This window comes from Oryzias latipes, chromosome 6 (assembly GCF_002234675.1).
Source record: "Oryzias latipes chromosome 6, ASM223467v1".
NCBI lineage: Eukaryota > Metazoa > Chordata > Actinopteri > Beloniformes > Adrianichthyidae > Oryzias > Oryzias latipes.
Genome location: NC_019864.2, coordinates 13077971 through 13103722, shown reverse-complemented (window position 1 = coordinate 13103722; position 25752 = coordinate 13077971). Strand labels below are relative to the sequence as shown.

At 37.6% G+C, this 25752-nt stretch overlaps 1 protein-coding gene across 3 annotated transcripts in view; it reads left to right on the top strand.

The window, feature by feature from the left end:
• Positions 1-20815, top strand: part of cntn1 (contactin 1) — a 73460-nt gene extending 52645 nt beyond the window's left edge. For 2 of the 3 annotated variants that reach the window (XM_011475921.3, XM_011475922.3), the window contains exons 4-25: positions 2884-3010; positions 3532-3710; positions 4122-4217; positions 4844-5050; positions 5743-5842; positions 6341-6522; positions 6635-6759; positions 8067-8184; positions 8397-8544; positions 10103-10230; positions 10760-10932; positions 11500-11623; positions 12875-13036; positions 13156-13305; positions 13819-13889; positions 14207-14441; positions 15070-15167; positions 16039-16228; positions 16339-16451; positions 16538-16694; positions 16788-16823; positions 18684-20815. In XM_011475921.3, the coding sequence (XP_011474223.1) occupies positions 2884-3010; positions 3532-3710; positions 4122-4217; positions 4844-5050; positions 5743-5842; positions 6341-6522; positions 6635-6759; positions 8067-8184; positions 8397-8544; positions 10103-10230; positions 10760-10932; positions 11500-11623; positions 12875-13036; positions 13156-13305; positions 13819-13889; positions 14207-14441; positions 15070-15167; positions 16039-16228; positions 16339-16451; positions 16538-16694; positions 16788-16823; positions 18684-18760 (2996 nt within the window). In that variant the 3' untranslated portion in view covers positions 18761-20815. The remainder of the gene's footprint in view (positions 1-2883; positions 3011-3531; positions 3711-4121; positions 4218-4843; positions 5051-5742; positions 5843-6340; positions 6523-6634; positions 6760-8066; positions 8185-8396; positions 8545-10102; positions 10231-10759; positions 10933-11499; positions 11624-12874; positions 13037-13155; positions 13306-13818; positions 13890-14206; positions 14442-15069; positions 15168-16038; positions 16229-16338; positions 16452-16537; positions 16695-16787; positions 16824-18683) is intronic. The other variant, XM_011475924.3, reaches the window with a different exon arrangement.
• Positions 20816-25752: the final 4937 nt, after the last annotated feature.

Below are 25752 nucleotides of genomic sequence, written 5' to 3'. Positions count from 1 at the left end.
TGAAGGTAAGAGAGAATGAACAATTGTACACCTGACTTAAATAGGACGCTAAGCAGGTGGGTTAATTAACTGACCCGCCCTAGGGGAGTAACCTGCAATTCTGCCGGGTGTCTGCCCGAAATGCGACGAGTCGCTATTAAATACATAAAAGACAAATAAGAATGGTTCTACTCACATTCGATTGTGCTTTAACTGACCATTCTGAGACATTGTTTAGCATTCCAGGCTTGATAATTTGAATGATCTTTGGCCCTGATTTACTAAGGGTTTGCGTGTTTAAAACATCTGCAGACTACAACACATAAACAAGTTGATATATACATGTTACATGCTGTTATGCCGTTGCATACTGTTACATGCTTGTTTACAGTCCTCTCAATAATAGTTAGCAGGTATTGGCCTACATAAGTCTACTCGCAATGACAACATCTTTGTCCAGCTACCACAAGTAGTTTTTTAAACACAAAGTAAATGTGATTAAGATTAAAAAGTCCTTTAAAAAATCATGGATGTTCAAACAAACTGATTTTAGATATTGGATAAAATATTTGGGGCTTTTATCATTTTCATGTAAAATAGAAAAAATAATCTCTGGTGGGAAAAAGTTCTACTAGATATTTCTGTAAGGTCTTGGACTTACATCCTCATCTATCTATATCAGGCAAATGCAATGGAAGCTCTGGGTTTGGTCTCAACTGTAACAGCAGTCATTAGATCATCCACAATTACAATTACACATTAAGTCTTCAGACCCGATATATTTAATTCTTTCAGAAAAATTTTTTTTCTATGTGATTTAAAAAAAAAAAAATTCTTATTTACATTCAGACAAAAAAAGCAAAATTCACATAATAGTACATTTCAATTGTCTTACATAATGCTAGATCTCATCTCATCTCATCATAGGGCTTTGTTAGTAATTTTTCTCAAACAGATCTGTTGGTGTAGCTGTATTGTGGCTTGTAAAAAGAATATTATCTGGTGCAAATGTCGTTTTTTGGAAATAAATCATCTCAAAATGTTAGCTTCCATCCTCCATAGCAAAACAGAAAACACAAACTGATATTCACATGACAAAAATACAAGATCCTTGTCTAAACATGGGTGGTTGGATCAACTTACCCAATGGTTTAGTTTACCCCAGTCTGCCCCATACATCCTGTATTTCCGTGCTAGTAAAATCTGAGGAGATGTATCAGAGTTGAAGCTGATATGTTCATGTAGAATTAAAGAAATAGACTGATTAGCACTATTTCTATTGTTCAATCTGGATTGCGAAACAAAATCAGAGATATTTAGGCAGAGATGAGCTGAATGTGGCTGCAGGAAATGGGTTTGGGTCAGGGGTGCAAGGCAGTGAGAGTTAGAGACAAACAGAAAAAGTGTAACACGAATAACAAGACAGAAAAAATGTGTCTCGAGGCTGACTATGTGGCCTGCTTCAACACCCCCTCCACCATCTGTCGGATCCATCAGAACGGGAATTATGGCACGAGACTGAGTTGCACTTTGGATGCCATTTCAGCACAGCCACAACCCCAGTAACCACCTCCCAGCAGGCCACTCTGCATTTTATTTCTTCATGTAAAGAAGTTAACGTAATCATTTTATGGTGCTTATTATCTTTTCTTGCTTCTTTCCGTCTTTACTTCCTCCTTACTTTCCCCTCTCTGCTTCCTTTCTCCCTTAACACGGATTTGCACTTAATTTTCTTCCTGTCGGACCCATAATAACCTATTTTTAGAATATTTAATTTCTCTTGCAGCCAGCACCAAGCTTATTCAGAGTCCTTGGGAATTTTCATCAATGTCAAGCGCTCTGAAACGGTTCACTGGTGGAGTGTTTGGGTGGGAGTTGAACCTGTCTCCTAACATTTCAATTGAAGCCTCCTGCTGGGGTTTAAACTGTACAGCTAACTTGTTTGCACCGTGTTAAGCCAGCCTCCTAGTTGGTTAGTTTGGTCTGAGCTCAAATGACTTCCAATCCTTTAGCTGCTGGCAGCAGAGGGTGATACATGCGCTCCGGCTGTCAGTTTTAGAAATTACTCTTTTTGCTGTACACGCCAAGCACCCACACAAAGTTTCACATTTGTCTCTAAGATCTCGCTGCTTTTGTGGGAGTTAATAGAAAAGAGGCTGCCACTTCAGGTGGAGCAGTGTTACATGCAAGTTTTTTGTTCAGCTTTCTAAAGGTGACTCAATCTGTGGATGTGCCATTTTTAGAGTGAGCGGATCCCATGAATTGGCCTGGTTAGGGGGATTAAGGATGAAGCTGGATATTATCATCTGAAATACCGAGCTTCCCTGCGAGTCCGTTGTATCTTCTTAAACACATGGGCCTGAAACAGAGATTTACACAAACTTTACATTTGTCATACTGCATGCTGCTGCACCCGCTCTTCCTCTTTCAAAAAAGAGGAAGGAAAATTCTGGCACATTCCTTATTCAAAGGCAGGTATTCCGCATACATTCTATTCATGTCACCGCTCATGATGTCTGCCTGTTTCAGTGAGTAATACAGAAGACTGTTTTGGTGCAATGACTGTGTGTAAAAAAATCAGTTAAAAAATCCTTCAACCTGGTGTTTCTTGTGTGTCAGACAAGATGACGCACAGTGTGCCCAACTGTGGTAGTGGAGCTTACAGGGTTTTTTCTGCCTTGGTAGCCTTTTCCCCTATAAAAAAACTAAAGATGTATTGTAATCAGTGTAATGGAAAAGCATAATGACTTATAGTGACACATTTTTTGGGGTCATTCATTTTAGTATAACTAAATAAAATAAATCATAAAACTTAGAATTTCCCCCTACAATTGATTATTTTTAACTTTTTAACTTTTTTTGTTGAAGCCAGTATTGACCACTCCTTGCATTATGTTTTCTCAGACGGATCTGTAGGTTTCGGACCAGTGTTTGAGAAGCAGCCAGTGGATACGATCTACCCTGAGGAGTCACTGGAGGCCAATATTACCATGAACTGCCAGGCTAAAGCTAATCCACCTGCCACATACAAGTAACACATTTTATTATATCAACACTTTTCACCCCTCTCCATGTTTTCCCAGCCTGACAGGTCCACAAGGGTGTTTGCACCAATGCACCTTGTTTTTTTTAAAAAAAAAATCATTAGATGCACTTACATGTATATCTTTTCAAACCATATTATGTTTCAAACAATCAAAGCAAGTCGCCTAAATTCAAAAATATATATATATTCAAATCTATGTAAATATATTTCTCTTTGAGCCTAAAAGCAGATTTCCTGTCATCCAGCCAGAATTACATAGCAGAGCTAAAGGATTGTGCTTTGTCCTTTTCTTGTAATGTATTCCAACAGGGTTTTCCCAGACACAGTCAACTGCAGCTAAAGTATGCAGCTTTTGAAAAAACTTTGGATGGGAAAATTTATTTTGTCAGAATTTAATTTGTCATGCTGCCAATGTTACCACTTTTCAAATAAACATGTAATTTTGTTATCTTATTTCTCCGAAAGACTAATTATTTTATCAAATTTGGCTTGTTTTTTCCCCCCAGATGGATGCTAAATGACAGAGAAATTGACATCGGAGCAGAAAGAAACCACTACAGTTTAATTGAGGGCAACTTGGTTATCAGCAACCCAGTTAAAAGCAAACATGTAGGCAAATACTCCTGTTCGGCCACCAACATGTACGGCACTGTCATCAGCAAAGAAGCGTCCGTCCAGTTTGGCTGTAAGTTTTTCCATTTTGCACATTTTTGTGAAGAGAATATGGATCCACTTTTCAGCTGAACAACACTGAAAAAATAAGAAATAAATAAAAATTGTTGCGACCAGCTGATAAACATTGCAAATGCTCCAGAAGCTGACCTTTTCATTGGCCTGCCTTCTCAATAGTTTTGCAGCTAGGTTGTCCAGTTTAGTTTAGTTTGTTTAGGTAGTTCAATTTAGAATTTTCCTATGAATTCTATGTATTTATTCCTTTTGGTTTTATGTTTTACTTTTTCAATTACCGATACGAAGCCCATCAAGACGACTGTTTTTGTGAATTTGGGCTATACAAATAAAATTGAATTGAATTGAATTTATTGATTACGAAAAAGGTAAAACCGTAGTATTTCAATCTTATGTCCCTTTTTGTCAGATTTGGATCTTTTCTCAACGGATGAAAGGACCACAGTTTACGTCAAAGAGGGTCAGGGTGCAGTCGTGCTCTGTGCTCCTCCACCACATTTCCCAGGTAAACCACAGAATTAAAAAAAAAAATATTTTGTAAGAGGTTTATACAAGGATATTTCACCTCATAATTGGACTTTGGTATAATTTTTTTCTGATCTTTGAACTTTTTCGTTAGTGTTCTAAAGAAAACTGTTATTTTTTTTCATACTATATCAGTTTAGTTTACTCTCTTGCTTTCATGAAAAAGACAGAAAGTGTAAAATAAATAGGCTCTTTTGTAAGGAACGATCTGCATCTTCACCCACATTAGATTTACCTCCACTGTCCTTTAAAAACACTTCATCGTTTTTTTTTGTAACAATCTTTTATATGCATAGAACATAATTAAAAACCTGTTAATGTTTGCCTTCGGCGTTGCTCATGTTTAATCGGAGCCAATAATCCCCCCAAACTGTCTATGTTTTAAATGTTTATCTATTAAGCGTTAAGAGACTGAGAATGACCACATTAAAGAAAATATTCTCTCAATTAAGCCTTTCTCCTGAAAAAAAACTTTAAGACTTCAAATTAAAGGTCAAGGGATTTATTTAAATTATAAATCCTTCATCTTTTTGTGTCTCCAAAGCTGCTTCTGTGTTTAGACTTTTTGATTGACAGGCACCATCTCAATGTCTCTGTTTCTGTCAGCCAAGCTGTCCTTCAGATGGATCTTCAATGAGTTCCCTACCTTCATCCAACTGGACAACCGCCGCTATGTCTGCCAGACAACAGGAAACCTATACATCTCCAAGGTGGAGTCGTCCGACAGAGGCAACTACTCCTGCATCGCATCAAGCCACTCGATTTCGAAGAGTGTTTTCTCCAACTACATCCCGCTGCAGCCCCTGACTGAACGTTAGTATTGCTTTTCCCATCTCCTCCTACCTTGCTTTCAAGTCGAAATCTGTTGGAAAATGTTAGCTGTCGTGGTGTCCGTTTTCCAGCCAAGACTCTAAAATGGCTCTTTGTCTTGAATCGGGAATGCAGAAAAAAAAGAGGGACTATAAATACGTGTATATATATACCTGTTTATATATCTCAACTCAACGCAACCTGTTTTGGGGTTTTGAACTGTAGTGTGAGGGCATAACATCCTCTTTGGCTTTTGTATTCATTGATGTAAGTTTCAAGGATGTACCTGAAACTCAGTTCTTTTCTCCTCATTGCTGGATTGACATTTTTCCTACCAGTATTATAGCTGGCTGTGATGAGCCTATCAATTAATGTTATTGGCTTTGTGCATATACAGTAAATGTACTGGAGGGGGTAAAGTGCACAACTTGTGTTGTAATTCATCGAGGCAGCACAGAAAGCTGGCCAAAAAGAAGAGAAACGAACTACGTTATTAACAATATCTTTCAAGAAAACTACATTATTTAGGTAATGATGTTTTCTTTAATGCTGGGGGGTCAAATTTAAAGTCAATTTTCTCCACTTCATGGTTGTCTATATGATTCCCTGAAGCAAATATTTGATGTATTTTGGGTGTTTATTTAAAGCCTATTTCTGCTCTGAATCTGAATATTAAATCGCTGCTCTTTGGTTAGGTCCCAACAGGAAGTACCCCGCTGACCTCCGAGTGAAGTTCCCAGACACCACTGCTTTAGTTGGACAGAACGTCACCCTGGAGTGCTTTGCTTTGGGGAAGTAAGTGTGAAGGTGTTTAGTGTGGTTTGTTTGGAAGTTTTATCTGAAAGTCTGATGGCAGCGGGGAGGTGTCTGAGTATTAACTGCAATAAGACGGTGCATAATTGAGAATTTGAATAAATTGATGTCAAGATTGGGAGTATTTTCTGCTCCGTGAGCTGTTAAATTGCTTCTTAATACAGTGGAAAAGTACCATTTTCTAGACTTCAGTTATAAACTTAAGCCTTAGTCACATGGAGGTATGGAGGTTGACCCATATGGGTGCTGCAGGCTTTTGGGTTGTCCCAGCCCATAGAGGGTTGTAAGGAGGAGCAGCTGTATCTTATGGGGAGCACAAGTGTCTCCCTTGAGTCTCATGCAGCCACCTTAAGGGATGTCATTTGCCTTTTTTTTTGCCCGCCGAAAGGCTGTATAAGGGCAATTGTGACTTCAAACTTACAATTCAGAATGTAGGCGATTTGAGAGCAGTCACACAAACCTTTCTGTTTTTCCTCCCAGTCCTGTACCTGAGATTCACTGGAGAAAGATGGAAGGACATTTACCACAAAATCATGACCTGCGGATGTCAGGCTCTCAGCTGCATCTGTACAATATCCAGGTAAAAGACAGCGGGATTTACAAATGTGAAGCAATCAACTCCAAAGGAAAAGACTACCACTCTGCAAATGTATTTGTTGAAGGTAGGGAAATGCTCAGATGCAATAAATGTGTTTTTAACTTTTTCACATGCTTTTCATTTTTTAATCAGCACAAATTTCAAGAGCTCATGTCACAGAATTGCTTTAATTGCAGCTTATCCTGAATGGGTGGAGCACATCACGAGCAAAAAGAAGGAACTCCATAGTAACTATACCATGTCATGTAAGGCCAGTGGCAAACCGGAACCTAAAATCCGTTGGCTAAAAAATGGTCATCAGGTAAAATTCTAACTTTTTTTTGTATATGTTTGTCAGGAAATCCTCTGGGAATCCTCTGTAAGTCAACTTACTGATCAGTATGCAGCCATGTGTTGTTTTGGCACCTCAGCAGAGACAGGAGGGGAACCCAGTGGGTACCAATCATGGCAGGAGGCGATACCTGTTGTTACATCAGGTGTTGTGTAGCTCTCCCCAGAAACAACTGTCATCCGGCCTGAATTACCCCTGGGAGCTGCAGCTAATGACAGACAGTAAACTGGGTCAGACTGCTGGGTAGAACATTAAGCCTTAATGAAATCTCCTCCTAATTATAGGAGCTGTCAAAGTCTTCAGTTTTACCTGCTTGAAAGTCAGAAGTCAAAAATAAAATTTGACTAATTTCTTTATGATTCTTTGTATAAATATTTAAAGCAGGTGTGTCAAACTTTTCTTCCACTTCCCATTGTCTCATTGTCTGATTCTTCTGAGGTAATCAGAAGAAGGTTTATTTAATGATATCCAAAAACAATCAGGACAGTAACCTTTCAGGATTGAAGTTTAACAATGGATTAGTGTCTGGAGGATAAACCAGGAGAATCTCTGTCTTTTTAATATCAGTTGCTTCCTCTGAGAATTTTTGAGAAAAGAATTTAGCATTAGTTGTGGTGACAAATGTTTAACAACTAATTCAGGGTTAGTTTGCCATTTGAAAGTACTGCAGTCACAATAAACAAAGTTTAAAAAACAGTAGTTTTGACCAACTGAACAACTTTTCAAGGGAATTTTGACTGAGACATCAGATAATTGACTTACTTTAGTCTGACAGTACTTAAAGTTCCATTCCTATGCAACTTCTGATCTATTTTAAAAGCTTTCCAAGTGATCATTTAATTATGATTATGCAATTTTTCACTGAAATTTCAAAAACTTGTGTTGTTTTCTAAGACATAATTTCTGCAGAGTGGCAGGAGTTCATTAGAAATTTGCCTCTGAGTTGTGGGTGGGACTGTTGGCACGGTGTAATTCCGCATCCACTTCCCATCATCCATCTGCTTCTGATTAACAATAATTTCACAAAATAAATACAGAGAAAAGCAATTCTAAGCTTATAGTTCTTTATGTTTGTCCTTCATCATCAGAAAAATGTCACAAGATGCACATATGCAATAGATCTCTTTTCTTAGATGTTTGACCACTTCACATTTAATAAGGTTTGCTAATCATATCACAAAGGTATACGTGTTTTTCGACACTTCACAGTTTGACAGTAAGAATCAAAATCTAAAAGCATAAAACTCATTGAGGTGGCTTTAAATTTTGTTTTGCAGATTGATGAAAAAGACGTCCACTTTAGGAACTTGACGTTGGATAATTCTGGGATGTACCAGTGCATAGCAGAGAATCGTCATGGAGTTATTTATGCCAATGCAGAGCTGCAGGTGTTTGGTGAGTCAAGCTTTGGTTTCAATGCTGCACAAGCAGATTTTCATTCGTGAATGTGACTGTGCTGTGAATGCTGGCTCTACTATATATATATATATATATATATATATATATATATATATATATATATATATATATATATATATATATATATATATATATATATATGTATAAATATTTCATTTGTTGTGTTTTTTTTTCTTTTTTCCCCTCAGCTTGTCCTCCCACTTTTGAGCACAATCCAATAAAGACAGTGATGGTGGCCAAAAACAGTCGGGCTGTGCTTGAGTGTCGACCGTACGCAGCTCCAACGCCTAGCTTCACCTGGAGCAAAGGAACTGAGCTGCTCTCCAACTCAACCAGGTTAGGCGGATTTGTTTCAGATCAGGGGTCTACAACCTTCAACGCTTAAAGAGACATCTGAGTTGATTTCCGACTGAGAACAACCCAATAGCGGCCACAAGGACTGACTTCATCCTTTAGAAAAAGAAGACACTGATTTTTTTTGTTTTTGTTTTTGTTAGAATAGACATAAATAAAATATGGTGTTTTAAGAATAAATAAAACAGGAATATTTGGAGAAAATAGAGTTTTTTTTCTAAATATCAAATAGTTTATAACTTTTCACAGATCTATACATGACTTCCTTTCAAAATAAAAGACATGCTGTGCCAAGTAGTATAATTAAAATTCAGCAAATGTAGTAGTAGGAAATGTAACGTCAACAGTGATAAAAAAGGCAGTTTTAACCCCTTGAGGGTAATTTCAGCCATAAATGTATAAATCTAAGTGACAAACATTAAATCAGAGCTAATTCAGTGACCCTTACAATATTTTTTAGGCAACTTAAAATCCTATAATGTTAAATTTAATAACAGATAATGACAGTCCACCTTATAATCCAGCACACTTTAGGGTTGGAATCTGGTTATGCTTAATGACCTCAAACTGGTTTTTTTGTGGTAAACGGCGACACAAACTAGTCTAAATGTTTTTGTTTTAGTAAACTGCAAAGCTGATCTGCTTGATGGATTGTTGGAGCATTATGGGTATTGTAGTTAGGAGCACAGTCATATGTACTGTGCTTCAACTGTTTGGGAAAGAGTTGAAAAAAGTTGGACTTTTCTGACTGTTTTTGCTCAATGCACCTTCGTGTCTGTCAAATATTTTACCTTTTTTGAACTAAAAAAATAACCAGAGAGCCACAATGGAGGGTAAAGAGCCACATGTGGCTCCAGAGCCTCAGATTGCAGACCCCCTTCTAGAACTTCCAAAAAGTCTAGTTTGTCAGAGTTGGGTTTTGATTTTCTTAAATAGCATATTGGGGGTAACACAATTTGACACAATTTAATTGTGTTAAATTCTTCTTAAAAAGAACTTTGCAGATTTCTTTAAAACAAACACAATCTATTGGACTTTGGGGAAAAATCTCAATGTTTTTGTCTGCTGAGCTCTGCTGCATGTGAACAGCTGACATTAAGCTTATTTTGATGATCAGTGCAGACTGACAGCTGGATAAAATCCCCACTTGTGTTCCTCCCTGACGGAACAAGCTTAATCTTAGAGCTCTAACACCCACCAGCCATCCCTCCCCTCGTGGCTTCCCAAATTTTCACAGGGATACCCACAATGCTATGCAGGAAGAGCCCCAGTTTACTTTTGCAGCATCTAAATTCTCTGTTTGGCTACTCTTTGTACCCCAGTCAAGCATAAAAATCGCATTTGCAGGCACATTCATCAGGCATCACTGCCTGTGGCAAAGCATTGTCTTGTTAATATGTTTTGAGTTCAAGTAATTATATATATGGATTTATTCTGGGCACTTTTACGATCCACATGTCCGCACTTGACTTCTGACCTTTGATATTTCTCCTGAAGCTTTTATGTGATGCATTAAGAATGAATTCCTCTTGTGCCCCAGGGTGTTCATCTGGGAGGATGGAAGCTTAGAGATCCGGGATGTGACACAGTCAGACGAAGGCCAGTACACATGCTTTGCCAGCAATATCTTGGGCAAGGCTAGCAGCGTGGTCTCGCTGTCGGTTACAGGCAAGTTCCAGACAAAAAGAAAACGATGCACAATTAAAATTCCTCCGCAGATTTCCACATTAGTGATCTCAACCTCTAAATGTCTTGAATTGTGGTCACGTGAGCTGACAGCATCCAGGCTACTGGTAGTTATTCAACTGCTTTCCCAAGGGCACGTGTGATGGGGGTTAGCTTGAGATTCCATGAGATGTGACAAAGGAGCTCAGCCTTCACACTGTTTCTCAGAAAAGGCCAACAGAGTTTAAGGGAAGAGCTTGAGGTTCAAATACTAATGCACCTTTTTAAGATCTCTTGCTCACTGATTTAAACTGTCTCAGTTGTTAGGCACTTGTTTTTTTCCACAGAAGACCCAATAGTAGTGCCTGCTGCACAGCTCTTTACTGCCCCCTTCTGGAAATGTGCACATATTATGCATGAATTTTACTACCAAACAAACATTACAAGAAATTTTTGTTGTTTGGATGAGACGTTTCATGATGCAATATTTTTTTACTTATTATCATAGCATTCACCTCACTGTGCTCCGCAGACTCCACAAGGATCACCTTGCCACCCTCTGATGCTGACGTTAATGCCGGGGAGGATGCCTGGATGCGGTGTGCAGCATCACATGACCCGTCCCTAGACATAACCTTCATCTGGTCCCTTGACGGACGAGTCATTGACTTGGACAAGGGCAGGCTGCATTATGAACGGGTTCCAGTAAGAAAACTCTTTAATACACACACACATTTTATATATAATAATATAATATCTTTAATTCATTTTTATTTCTTAAGGTAGCTCAGCACAAAATATTACTTTAGTCTGATGAAAAAATATTGAATAATAATATGATGATAATATATTGAAGAAAAAAAAAAAACAGAAGTCAGTGACTTTCAAATGAAAAAGTGCATTTTTTGTCAGTATTTTTATAGCCATGCTTGATATTGTTCATTACAGCTGACATGACCTTCCTCTCTTTTTAAAGAAAAACCCTCATCACAGTTTCTCACTTGTCACTTTGCACAGTTAGTAACCTTCATTTTATGACACTGATTGATGACTTCCCACTGTGTTGTTCTAAAATGCTTTTCTTTTAAGGTAGGGTTTAGCTTCACCATCAGTGCTGTGAGCAAAGCTTTTTATTTATTTATTGTTTCCTGTTCTGTGGAAGCAACATTGGCTTGACCATTAAAAAAATAGCTTCCTACAAAAACTCCCGATAACGCTGATTATGTATTGCAACATATGAATGTCTACTAACTGTTGGGTGGTCATCTGCAGAATGGAAATTCAAGTGATGAGCTGAAGATCAAAAACGCTCAGGTCAAGCATGCAGGAGTTTATAGCTGTACCGCGCAGACCACAGCTGACAACGTCACTGCCTCTGCCCGTTTGATTGTGAGGGGTAAGTTCTCGGCTCGGGATCAAGCAGGTCTGTAAAGTACATGGGTACAAACAACTTAACCCCAGAGAACCCATTGTAATTGTATTATTATCATTTGATACTGTGATCATGTTACATGAAGCAACAGAACAGAAAAAAGAAGAGAATCTTGTGGTGTTAACATTTGAATACCATCATTATAACCTTATAATAATGTTTTTAGTACAAACTTTGGAGTGATTCTGTCAGCAAGTCTGGAATCTAAAGTCCTGCTATTCAATTTCTCAAAGGCTAATAGACCACACAGAAATAAAATAAACTGGTTTGTCTGGCAGAGTCTGTTTTCTGCAGTGTATAATAAAAGAAAATGAATTTTTTCCACAGAAACCAGAGTTCGACCTTTTTTGCCAGCTAATCTGTCAGCACTAAAACTCCATGTGAATGAGCACTGGTGGAAAAGTGCTGGCACAGGTTTTGGAAAGACATGATTTGGTGTTTGAGTCTATAAATAAAGTTGTTTTTTTTTTGGGGTGCGGGAAGAAGCCGGTACCAAAATAAAACACTAGACCTAATTTGACATACTGGACAAACCCATAGGAATAGATTGTTATTAGTTTAAAACTGAATAAGTGTTTTCATACATGATCAAAGGACTGTGCATTCAGAAATAATTATCAGGACCAGCAGGCAAAGAAGCATGAATACTATTTGCATTATTAGTTTTTACTTTAAGTTGTAACAAGCCATTACCATTTCATAACAGTTTCAAAATAAAAGCTGACATTTTTAAGAGAGACTTTTTTTGACTCAAAGTCCCATTAGTTGTCAAATACCTGTGAAATTTGGATTCTGCATTTGAACCAGCCGCTGGGAAGCCATAATAATTGAATTTAGATTCATTAAAAAAAAGCCAAAGATTGACTGCAAATCTTAAGAATTTCTATAATGAATGTAATAGACCAGTTTAACTTGTTTTATTGAATTCTTCACACAGTCCATATTTGTAAAAGCTTGTAAAAGCTTTTTCTTATTCCAAATTAAAGATTTTAGAGAATTAGGAGCACTGAGAGGAATCCACAGTTTGTGTTGGTCTCACAGTTTTTTACCTTAAAAAACCCCTTATTGCTTTCATCTTTTAAGAATAAATACCTTTGATCCAGGCCTCTTACGTGTAAAAATGTTCATGCGTATTATTTTTACGTGCACTAACCTGAAGCCGTGATCGCTTCAAGCACCTAATGGACAACCTAACTTAAACTCTCTTGGTGTCAGGTCCCCCTGGAGCCCCCGGTGGGGTTCGAGTAATAAACAAGACGGAAACGACTGTGACGCTGCAGTGGAGCCGGGGAGCAGACAACCACAAATCGATCTCCAAATACACCATCCAGTACAGGGACGATTTCTTAAAGGATGCTTGGAGCAACGCCAGGACGTGTAAGAAAACTGGACATATAAATGGACCACTGAGCTGGGACGTTTGTCAAAAATATTGCAGTCCACACATTTTCATTGTTTGGTACTAAAGCAGTGATGTATGGATTTTTTTTGTCTAGCTCCTGCTGATGTGGAAGGAAATGCAGAAATGGCCACTGTTGTTAACTTATTCCCCTGGACAGAGTATGAGTTCAGGGTCATCGCTGCCAATATCCTTGGGTCAGGAGACCCTAGCAAACCATCACCTAAAGAAAGGACACTGGACGCAGGTAAGGATGTGTGGCAGGACTAAGAAAAAAAGAAGAAACTTGTGTGGCATTTTCATGCTATGTTTTACACCAGGTCAAACTATTAGGACTGGGTTTGCGAGTGTTTAAGTCTGGCTTTAGAAATGAGTCAGCGTCATGGAAGGCTTTTAAATTCAGGGTCATGCCGTCCAACTCACCACACAAGCTACTACAAATAAGCACTTTGGTGTAACAGTATACTGAGATTGAGTTGTAAAATGGGAATAACAGACCTGCAGTAACCACCTTTGAAAAAAAAATAGTGAAGCTTTAAACATGAGTTGAACAAGAGAGTGTTTGCGCAGCTGGCAAAGTTCCCACGTGCACATTAAGGTGTTGCGTTTGGCACAGGAGAAGATAAGGATACTGTGTTTGCAGAGGAAGGATGTGTTCAGTGGCACAGCAAAGGTCAGGCTATAGTGTGTGGGCTGGCTGTTATGTGTGCGGCTTCACGGTATGAGGGCTCAGAGTTTTGCTGTTTCTGTCGTATCGCAGTTCCTGTGGTGGCGCCGTCAGAGGTCGGTGGGGGTGGAGGGACTGGTAGGGAGCTGATCATCACATGGACGGTAAGTGAGGACTTTCCTATTGTAAAGGAAGAGTGAAAGATCCCGTTGTTGAGAAGATACACAAAAAATAATAATAAAAAAACAATTCACTGCGCATAAAAACATATTTACTGTAAACCCTTTGGTGTATAAACCGTCAAATATGCAGTTGCACATTATATTAGTAAAAATGGGCCTATTTTGCTTTTACACCCTTCTGTGGTATGCTTACCAACCACATGCATACAGCGGTATAAACAGCAGCTAATAAGTAATACCATTTGATTAATCTGTTTTTATATTTTCATCATTATATCTTTTTTTCTTCATTTCTGCAGCCAGTGCAGCCAAAGTACCACTATGGCCCCAACTTTGGCTACATTTTAGCCTTCAAACCGCAAGACCAAAAAGAATGGAAAAGGATGAAAGTAACTGATTCTGAAAGCAAGCGGTACATCCACAAAGACCCCAGCATGCCTCCAGTGACACCATTCGACGTCAAAATCAAAGCTTTCAACAGCAAAGGAGAGGGACCCTTTAGCATAAAAGCTGTGGTTTACTCTGGACAGGATGGTAAGCACTAAACACATTTGCATATTTTACTCTTTGGGTGCAAAAAGGATCCGAAAAAAATATTTTCAGACTGTTATTTCAGTCTGTTAGAGTTTGATATAAAATACTTTTTAAACAGTTTTTTTTATATATCTAGTGGTATTTCTATACTATTTAAAGAGGACTCGTCTCCATTTTCCTTTCCATATGGAGGGGTAATTATGATCTATGCAGCACAACCCACTAAGCTGATAATTCACCTAAGGATGTGAACCGTTTAGCCCGGTTATGAACAGTTGCTGACAGGCAGTGGAGATAAATGCTGGCACTGCTGGCATGTCGGGTCATAGGGGTGCCGTGTTTACATGTTGACAGCTTCAGGAAGTGACAAGAATAGACATATATGCTCTGCAGTTCGGACAAGCCTCTGACCATTTGTATTAGCATGCATCTTGGGTAAGTAATGGTGTTTATATCATACATTGGTTTATTTGCATCACGAAGATGATATTGCAGCATCACTGAAAAGAATGAGAGCAGACAAAAATCATTAGCTTGGGGTCACATTAGATCAGGCAGGTTTTTGTAAAAAAAAAAAAATTTGTTTACAAAAAAAATTCACCAATGTATATTTTCTTTTCTTTTCCAGCTCCATCTGAGGCTCCTGCTGTGATTGAAGGCAGAGCGTTGTCTGCCTCAACAGCTATAATATCCTGGAAGCATGTTGCTAATGTAGAAGGTTATAAGGTTAGTTTATTACAAGATTTTTCACTTTATTTACTGAATAGAAAGTTTTAATAATAATATTATTAAATATTTACCATATAAATACTATACATAATAATACAATACTAAGTATTGCATATCTTGTCTGTCACAACTTCTAACATCTTTAGAGTTAACATTTTGAACCTTGATGATAAATTATTTATTTTGTAGGAAGAGTGAAACTCTTCATTGTACGATTATGCAAACAATTATGCAGTCTGTAAGCAACTGGATTGTAATTTCATACATAAACAAAAATAACATAATGCATTGATCCCATAGGTTTCTGACTAACATTTTGAATGATATGATTGATTGATTGATTGATTGATTGATTGATATGATTGTCGCATCAAAGCATCCTCTGTTCAATCTGATATAAAGGAAGATACTTAAACTAGTTGTTTATGAAATAAAAAGTTTGCATTTGTGCCCAGAAATAAACACCCCATTTATTTGACTTGATATGTTGTAATGAAAATGGAATATGGGAACAAATGAGATTTTGTTGAGGTATCTGTCCTTTTTAAGATTTTATTTTTATTTTAACATCCATTGAAATAATCCTACAAATTATTTTTTTACCTAAATGTCAATGTCTCGATGCCTAAATGTATTGCCAGCTATAAAAAAAATCCCTTATGGTTTTACTTTGAAGTAGATTTAGAGTTTAGTAGTTTGACGCATATTTGCATCAATATGCGTCGAGGGGCTAATGTATTTTCCAACTACTACAATTCCCTCTCATATGTAAAACAAATCCAAATTGAATTTTAAAACAATTGACACTTGTGCTTGTACATTTTTTCAACTCTTTTCAAATCTTTACTGTCTCACCCGTGTGCCCCAGGTAAAGTTCTGGACAAATCAGCAGGACAGAGAAGGAAGAGCACAAGAAGTCGCTGTGTCAGGCATGGAGAACCACACCAGAATTGAGGGTTTAAAACCAAACTCTGAGTACAACATTGAGGTTCGAGGCTACAACTCTGCAGGATACGGGCCTCCCAGTAAACACCTGAAAGTCCAAACCAAGAAACCCCGTATGTTACGCTTTAAAGGGTCCACTTAAAAAAAAATAAGTGCAAACCATTTTATTTTTACTGTATTAAGAGTAACTGTTGTTAATTTTAGTTGTATTTTTATACACCAGCTCCAGATCGACCTCCAAAAATAATAGGTACAAAGGTGAAGGGTCAATTCATAAATATTGCCTGGGAAGCCGTGGAACCGCTATCAAATGAGTCAAAAGTAGACGGTTACAGAGTGAGTTTGGTTCACACTTTAACTTAATTCCTCACAACTGTGGATTCGCCGGATCCTATAAATTGATGTACATCTCATGCATCTAGGTGCTGTTCAAACCGAAAGGTAACCAGACCAGCACTCTGTACACAACCAACAAGCGCTCCATAGACATCCCCCTCCTTGCTGATAAGGAGTTTGTGGTGGAGATTCGGGCGCACACAGATGGAGGAGTTGGAGCCGTGTCACAAATCGGCTTCCCAGGTAACGGTTTTATTTTATTTTAATTTTTTTTGTGAGTTGATAGACCTAAAATTAAGGGACACAAGTTTAATCTTTCATATACTTTCTTTTCAGATAACAATTATCCAGCTTCAGGTGCTGCTTCTAAGGGTAATAGTGGGTGACAGTAAAATAAGGCAACAGCCTAATAATGAAAGTTTCTTTGACAGGTTTATTTTAACGAAAAAAAATAGCATTTATTGGGTGAGTTAAAAAGTGTGCAAACTTCACATCAGTGGAATTGAAAGAAGAATTTCTGTCATCTAAATAAAATGTTAAATCCAGTGCTGAGCTGCAGGAATGAGGCTGGTAACTCTGACCTGCCTGTGGGATTATACCAGGCTCAGAGGCAGCAGTGAGTTATCATTTGTCAAAGCTCAAGCTTCCCATGGCTCCTGAGCCGAACTGTCACCTCAGGTTTCATATCCCAGATTGGAGAGGTGACATGGTCCGTGACTAAAGCTTCGATAGCCTCTAAATCCATCAGCTTCTTAGGGGCTGATGGACTGACAGGCTGAGTAGACCGAAGAGGTCTTAAGCTTTTGTAATTGATCTTGATGAGAAGAGGAAACCCCGCTTGTGGTTTTTGTTATCTCTTATATCATCCATTCCAAGCCCCATGTGACAGCTTGATTTCACAGACCTGGGAATTTAAGTCACAAGGGATTTGCGATGCAGGAGACTGACAGACAAAAGGCAGTTAAAGGTGATCGCCACACAAATATGGTCAGTAATTAACAATACCAGTATGAAGGCTGGTTTTTAGTACCACCATGCATTGGTCATTTACATTGATAAACAACTCATTTAGGTTAGTGAGGTAAAGTGTCAGTTTTAAATTTGCCCATTCCACTGAAAGTGAAAGGCACACATGTTTTGGCTTCTTTTCACCAACTGGCTCCGCCTACTTTTCAACACTGGTTGACTCTTCCTTCTTTCTCTAGTTTGGGGTACCTGCTTTTACTTCGTTGGCTCTGCCTTGTTTTTCTAAACTTCCTTTGCTTTTTGCTTTTTTCTGACACTGGTTTTTGTTTTCTCTGGTTGTTACACTTTTGAATTACTTGGTGGCTCTGCCTTCTTTTCTCAAGTATTCTGTGCATCATTATAACCAGTTTGCTGTAGTCGGCTATTTTTTTTACTTTCTCTTTTTTTTAACAACAGCTTATTGCCTGTAGTTGGCTCTGTCTTCTTTTCTAGTTTACTATTTTTCCGTTTTAACTTATTAGTTATAACTTTTTTTTTACCAGTTGGTTGTTGCTTTCTTTCATTTTTTTCCTTGTCTCACCAGTTAGATTTGCCCTGTTTTCTATGGTTAGATGTACCTCATTTTTACCTGTAAGATAAGCTCTAGTTTATGTCTAGCTTTTTTTTTTATCTCCAGCTTAGTAAACTCTAGCTTTGCTCTGGTTTGCTGTGCTTTCTCACCTATACATTTTTCTAACTAGTTTTCTAACTAATTTTTAAGTTACCTATGATTTGTTTAGACTAGTTTGCTATGCCTTTATTAACTTTAGTTACCTATAACTTATTTTGATGAGTTTGCTATGACTTATTTTCTTTAGTTTGCTTTTGGCTAACTTAGTTTGACTTGTTGGCTGTGCCTTTTTTCCATAGTTACCTGTGCCTTGTGCCTTTTTTCATTAGCTAACTATGCCTATAACTAGCTCTGCCTTTACTCGACAAATTAGCTGTATCTGCTTTTCACTAAATGCCCATGCCTGCTTTTCTTTAGCTGTTCCTTCTTTTCACTAGTTGGTTGTGTCAACTTTAATTTTCACTTAACCTACACAGTTTTGTCATTACTCTTTGCCTACTGCTTGCTGATATTTTATTATTATTATTATTATTATTATTATTATTATTTACAGTGTTTAATCTTTCCATAATGTGGTAGCCTGTAACAATTTGATTTTTGTTGGCTGAATAATTTTTTTTCAGCACTAACCCCACTTTTCCTTCCTTTTTTTTCAGGTGGAGGTGTCACGGTTAATCAGTCCTTCTGCATTTTCTCCCTGTCTCTGGCGCTCCTCTTCTTCCTGAATCTCTGAATGTAGCACCATCTTTGTCTTTAGTGTCTATGAAGGATACTCCTATGGTTATTAAGGCTCACGCCTACAGGGAATTGGAACTCTTTCCACAATATTTTGGTTCCTCCCAGTCATTGAGGTTGTCACTTTCCAGCTCTTCTCCTGTGGATGTGTTTGTGGAAGTAGACACTGAAGAAGTGGAAATGGATAAAGATATCCCTCATTTATCTACAAAACGCCTCTTTGAAGGAGTGTTGAAGGAGTTCTGTATACTCAATATGCCTTATGTAAATGATTACCCTTGTCCTTCACAGTAGCTTGACTTTGTTGGATTATGATTGGAAGCGTAACGTTTATTCTCCGTAAATGTTTAAATCAGACCCTCTAGATTTAAAGAAACTTTATTTTCAAAAGTGAAGGCTTTGTTTTTAGCTCAGACGTTTTGAAAAATCCAATTTCAGTGCATTCCATAGTATAAGGATCTGTGAAGGACAAGAGTATCAATTAAAAAAAAGACACCTGTTTTCTTTACTTGCAATTCAATGTTTTTTTTTTTTTTATTATCAAGCAAACCCTTTTTTTTTTAACCAGGATACAGTCAAAGCAAATCTCAACCTGTTGCATACTTGATTTTAGGACAAGCACAGAAACAAATAGTAGTTTATGTCATTCTCAAATGACACATACAGTAACAGATTCTGTTTTTTGTACAATAAACTACAGAGAGGGAAATTGGCTCATAACTTTTGATTTTGTTCTAAGCGCTTTAGAACTGTGAGCATGTTGATCTAGCTACTTGAGATCTTAAGGCCAAACGACCTACACTAGAAACATAAAAGACTTGTTAAATAATTTCAGCTTTCAGGTCCGCTAACAACAGTTTAATTTCTGCTGGTCACAGTTTCACTAAAGCTGCGTTCCAAAAAGAGCTAAAGTGAGTATAAAACAAACCTGAATTCGAAATGCTTTGTTTTGACTGTATCATTAGGACCTCAGTGGTATCTGTTGGTGCTCTGTAAGGACTGTTGGCCTTTGATTTGTTGCAAACAATTTCCTTTCATTGCTGGCATTTGTGTGAGAATCACAGCGACAGCAGGGACTTAAGTCCTTAAGTAATTGTGCAATGACATATACATCTGTGGCTGCATCATATTTTCTAACAAAGCATTTTTTTCTGTCCTTTAACAGCAGTCTTATGTATACATATATTTATAAATACATATATATATATATCATTTTACATTAGTTAATATAAGCTATTGGTAATCCAAACCATTCATCAGTGGTAAGAGCTCATTACAAAGCTTGCAATGCTTTTTCAAATGTATTTTTTAACTTGTTTTTAGATGCATTAATCTATCGTTATCATTGTTGTTTTCCATTGTTCTATTTGTAAATTTCAAACCATCTTTGGTCAGACAGTTTGAAAGCCTATTTCCCTCAAATGATGGAAGAAATGCTCTTTTTTTGTGTTTCTTTGGGTCATTCTTTTGTATGATTGATGCTGGTAATACTTCTTCATCGTGACAGTATCGATGTCCACCACAAAGTGCTTTTCCCCCCAATTTCCTCCATGCCATATATCATAGAAAGTGTTGCCAAATGCATGAATGCCTTGAACTCTGACCGGAGCGGGTTCGACATAATAACATGCATGAGATCAGAGGCGCAGTGGTACATTGCTTTGCGACAGACCAACACCTACCGCCATTTCGAAGACTTTTATGAAACACATTCCTTCCTTGAGTGACATCCCTTTGCGTCAGTTAGATCTTAGACCAACATGTGCATTAGCTAAAAGGCCTCATTTGGCCCAGTTATCTTACAAAACGGTGAGTCTTTTTGAAAAGGGAGAAAATCTAAAACTGACTAAAAGGAATTCCACTCATTTGAATACAGAATTGGTCCTTCAGCCATGATGCTTAGGATCTGATGGTGTTGGGGCTGGCAACGGCAGCACAACTGGCTCTTCTGGAATTGAGTGCTTTTGCTGGATTTGAATGGCAAAACATGAGGGAAGAAACTAAAACGTTTTATTGGCTGGACAAGAAATAATAAAAGTGTAGTTAACTATTATTTTGCTTCGCTCTTCTTTTTTTCCCTCATAGCTTTTTCCCACATCGACTATGGAGAGATATATGGAAGAACAAAGGTTAACAAGAACCTAAAAATAATGAAAAGCTAATGCCAGAGGATGAAGACTTACACAGTTTTTCAAGTAAAAAAGGTAAAATAAAAAATGCCTCTTTTCCACTAAGAATATTCGATTTACAGTGCAAAATATCACACAAAAAATGATGTGGTTCCATAAAATGCTTTATGGTAAATATTAGCCTCTTAAGTAGTGTAAGAATCTTTTCTAAATTTAAAAGTGGCCATTTTCAAAAGGTGTTGCCGTAATTTAACTGTATGAATACTAATTACCATCTTTTAAATTAAAAAAGAAAGTCATATTAAGGGTATCTTGTATTTAAATGGACATATTGGCAAGAAATGGATCGCTGGAACAGGTTGACTATTTTGGATTGTTAGGATGCTACCGACTCAAGTTACTTCCAGAGGATGTTGGACACAGGAGCCGGATACAAAACCATGCATTTCTATGTCAAGGTTTAGGCCAGAGTTGTAATGATGCCTTTGCAAGACTCAGTGACGAAGCACCCTAAATTCTTATAAGATGTAAAGCAAAATTGCAAACTTAACTAAAGCAGGACCATCACAGAGACAAAAAAAGCTGCTGCCCACTGCAGGCAGAGTTACTTTTAAAAGGCTTGACTTTAAAATGAAGGTTTTGGGACATAGAAGTCGTGCCCCCTCACCAACCACGGAAAAGAAAGATCCACTATGGATATGTATAGACATCTCTATACTCAAGAGCAAGAGACTGAAAGGACAAAAGCTAAAACAAACAATCTTTAGTGCTCTAAAATGCCTTTGTTGACTGGGCAATGAGATGAGAACTAACCCCCTTCCTGACAGGCTAAAGATATTGAAGCACATGCAGAGGTTAGAGAAGTGATACTTCAAAATACTGCTATAAAGGAAAAATTAAAATGTCACGTTTTCATTACTCAGGAAAGAAAACTAACAGGAGAAATACTACTCATTTACAGAGTAACAGCTTCAGCATATCAAAAAATAAAGCTTAAAATGTATAGATAAAGCTTTTTTTAGGGTTCTCAAACTGTCTCAATGTTTTATGTAAAATGCTAAATCATAACAAATATAAAACCCGTAATACACAACTAATGGTTGTTGTCACAATCCTTCAGATTGCAAGAACATTCTGATTGGTATAGGTCCAGTTGGGTCAGATAATTTTAATAGATATTGTGACGGACAGAACATATAAATAAAAGTGCACATTCTGCTATTTCCAAACGTTGAAATAAAAACAATTGAACAAATCAGAAATAATAAATCCATTCCTTTAATCTCTTATTTGGCAGCAAGTATAAATGAAAGGTACAAGTGTTACATGCAGAAGAAAAATGTACTAAGAATGAATCCAAATGTAGCTGAGTAAGCAATATACATATACTCAAGTAAAAAATTAAAACAAAAACTTATGGTTTATTAAAATATGCTCAGAAAAACTCTTCTTTTGTTACTCAAATAAGTGTAACTGAGTAAATTTAACTAATTTATCACATCACAATGTGACCTAAACATCTCCCAGATCAAAACCAGGGTCTTGTAGACCCACTCTAATGAAAATTGTGTTTTTTTGTGATTTAAAACATGTTTGGCATTTTTCAAATGCATATGAAGGACATGAAAAAAAGAAATTAAGCTTAATATTGCATATGTAAAGAAGAAATGTAAAGAAGAAGCAAAGAAAAAAATGCTCTCTGCTCTGCTACAGTCTGATGCATCCCACTTAGACAAATAATCATAATCATAGTTTTAAGACCACTGAGAACGTTTTTAAAACAGATGATCGGAGTGGGACTTTTAAGACAAGAAGATTGACAGCAGCGATGCTTTGATATTCTGCAAACCTGCCAGCTTAACGAACTCCACATGTTTTTATCTCAAAGACTGCCTTTCAAGTTGTTCTACACCGCAGAAGAGGTTGGTACTTTCTCAACAGAACAGCTGTTAGAATTTTCTTATCAGGTTTTATGCAGGTGAAAGGTGAGCTGATAATATGTCTCATGCTAGAGCAGATTACCACAAACCCTTCAGAGTTAGATTAGCAGTTTAGAACAACTCCCAAGAATGAAAAAAACAGATTGAAAAAAATTCTATTTGCTGTAATTTAGAGGCTTTATCAGTTCAAGCATGTGGCTTGTGCGATAAGTTTGATCAATGTTGACAGTGAAACGTTTTTTCCTCCTAAAAACACAAAAGATTGTTTGTTTTTATTCTCAAACTTAAAACACTTCAAGCCCAACATGCCTAATCTAAGACAATTTCAAAAAAACACATCTACAACTGCAGTCAACCCATGTAGATCAACTCTGTAACCATAACAGGTGTGCAGAACCTCACCAGATTGTTGTTCTCTTTTGTAAATCTATACTTTTTCCTTTAAAAGCTTAGACAACCCAAAACATACTTTGAATCTGTGCACGCAGCAGACCAGAACCACTCTGTTTTCGCATGGAGGCCTGAAATGTGACTCTGCCTTTGAGGGTCCTGCAGTATGTCATGCAGCGTCAGGCATAAAAAGGCTGGCCTGAAATCAGACAGGAATGCTTTATAATTGAAGGTCTCAATGGAGATATTGCGTTACTGCTGCTCACCGAAGGAGCATCGTCCCCTCGAGACATGTTTCACCAGAGGAGAGGCCCTGAAGTGGAAAAAAACCACTCTCGATGACAATTATCATGAGAGTTGTAACAAAAAGAGAGGGTGAGGGTCTTTGTTCATGTGCACAGGTCATCGTGTATTTCCTACAATCGTGTAAGCTATGGAAAATGTGGGAGTTTATCCTTCTGTCAGTGGATAATTTTGAACACGCATGATATGATGTCTAATCTGTAAAACGTTCCAAACAGACAGTGAACATCAACCTTTAAATTCACAATCTAACACTGTCTAATACCCCAAGACAGGGGTCTGCAACCTTCAACACTTAAAGAGCCATTTGGGTCACCAACCTTCTCACTGACGACAACCCAAAAGGAGCCACAGAGTCTTACTTCACCCTGTAGAAAAATAAGACAGTACTTTGCATTTATGTTATTACTAGTACTAGAACTAAATTAAAGAAATAATAAGAAATTGCTTTAAAACTTGAAGCTTTCGACAGAGGTTTACACAATTTCCTTTCAAAATAAGACACCCTATATCTCATAGGAGCATCTCAATGCAGCAAATGTAGTAGTAGAGTATAGTCATTGACTTTGTTCCAAAAAAAATTAATGATAGTAAAAAAATAAAATAATAAACATTGGAGTATAATCTGGTGTCTTCCTTTTTCTTTTCTTTTTTCGTGGTACATGGTGGACAAAAATGTGTCAATTTTTTTTAGTTCCGCTTCTGATACCTACAGTCTTTCAACTGTTAGTGAAGGAGTTGAATGCAGTTTACTTTAGTTTACCTTTTTTTACTTTACTATTTGGATTTCTTGATTTTCACTAAACAGTTTTTTTTTGCTTTTGTTTTTTTTATTCAAACCTTTTTTTTTATTTTTCTTTACCAGAGAGCCACAATGGAGGGGTTACAGCGCCACTTGTAGCTCCGAAGCCCCATGTTGTTGCAAACCTCTACCCCAAGAAATCATCTCAGATTGTGGGAGCTGTAGCACCCTCTATTGGATAGTCTTTTTTTATTTTTATTTTTAAAGATCATTTTCAGAATAACTAAATTACGCACACTAAATCCCCAACTGTAGAAATGTAAAAAATGAAATTAAAACACAAATCAGTCTTTGATTTTAACTCCTGGATTTTAAGAGGAGGAGGGTGCGGTTTTCTGAGCTGGGAGATGTCGCTCCTGATGTGGTGCTTTCAGAGGCGAGCTCAGCTCAGACCTTTCACAGCTGCGCAGAGCCCGCAGACCTCACAGTCCACACATGCGCCTTCATGCGTTCAGACTACTTTGTTCTAACTTGTTGCAGCAAAAGAAACTTCCCTCCTCACATTACGCACATGAACTAACTGAAAACAAACCAAACACAAATTGGAAAAGCAATCTATAAAAATCCTCCCTGATGGAGTCAGAAGGAGAACCAGATAGGGGCCAGCGTTGTCGAGAAGGATGCGGGCTTGTGCGCCTGAAAAAGGAGCACAGCTGCGTGGAGGCGCTGCGCGCCTTCGCCGACGGGCTGGAGGAGAGAGCCGCGAGCCTGGAGCATGAGGCCCGGATGGCGGAGCTCAGGTGGAACAGGCGGGAACAGTTTCTTTTATCTCAGGTGAGCACTCTGCAGAACGAGACGCAGATCGCTGCGCTCAGGTACCGGCGGAGACTCCACCAGTACCTGCTGCACACCAGCAGCATCGCTGCACAGATTGTTGGATTCTGCCAGGTGAGGGTTCAGACGAGGTTCATGGCATGCGTCAGCCGCTTGATCACTGTAAAGGATGAAAACTCAACACTTTTTTTTTTTCTCATTCCTTTATTTAAGAAGAGAAAGGCTCCACATAGCATGCAAAGCAAGAAAAAAGAATCATATGAGGAGCATCTTCGGGTAAGATAAAAAAAAAATGTCACTTTCCTTATGATCAGCATCTTTTTGAGACTTTGAAACCTGCTTGTTGGTTCCTTGTTCTATTGTTTCTCTTTATCCTTTTTTTTCTTGCTGAACTTTGCAATTGAATCTGTACAGAAATATTCGCCACATCCATGTCACGTGAACTTTTTTATAAATTTAAATAATGGACAAAAATATTTTGTCAATACATGCTGGCTTTTGTGTTTATTGTTTTTTTTAGTAATATTTAGTTAATAAAACGATTTTATGTTTTATTAGAATAAAAACGAATATAGTTTTTAGTTTTTTCCAATAACAAGATTTTTGAATAGTTGTTGGTACCGAAACTTAACAGTGTGAGGATGACCACAGT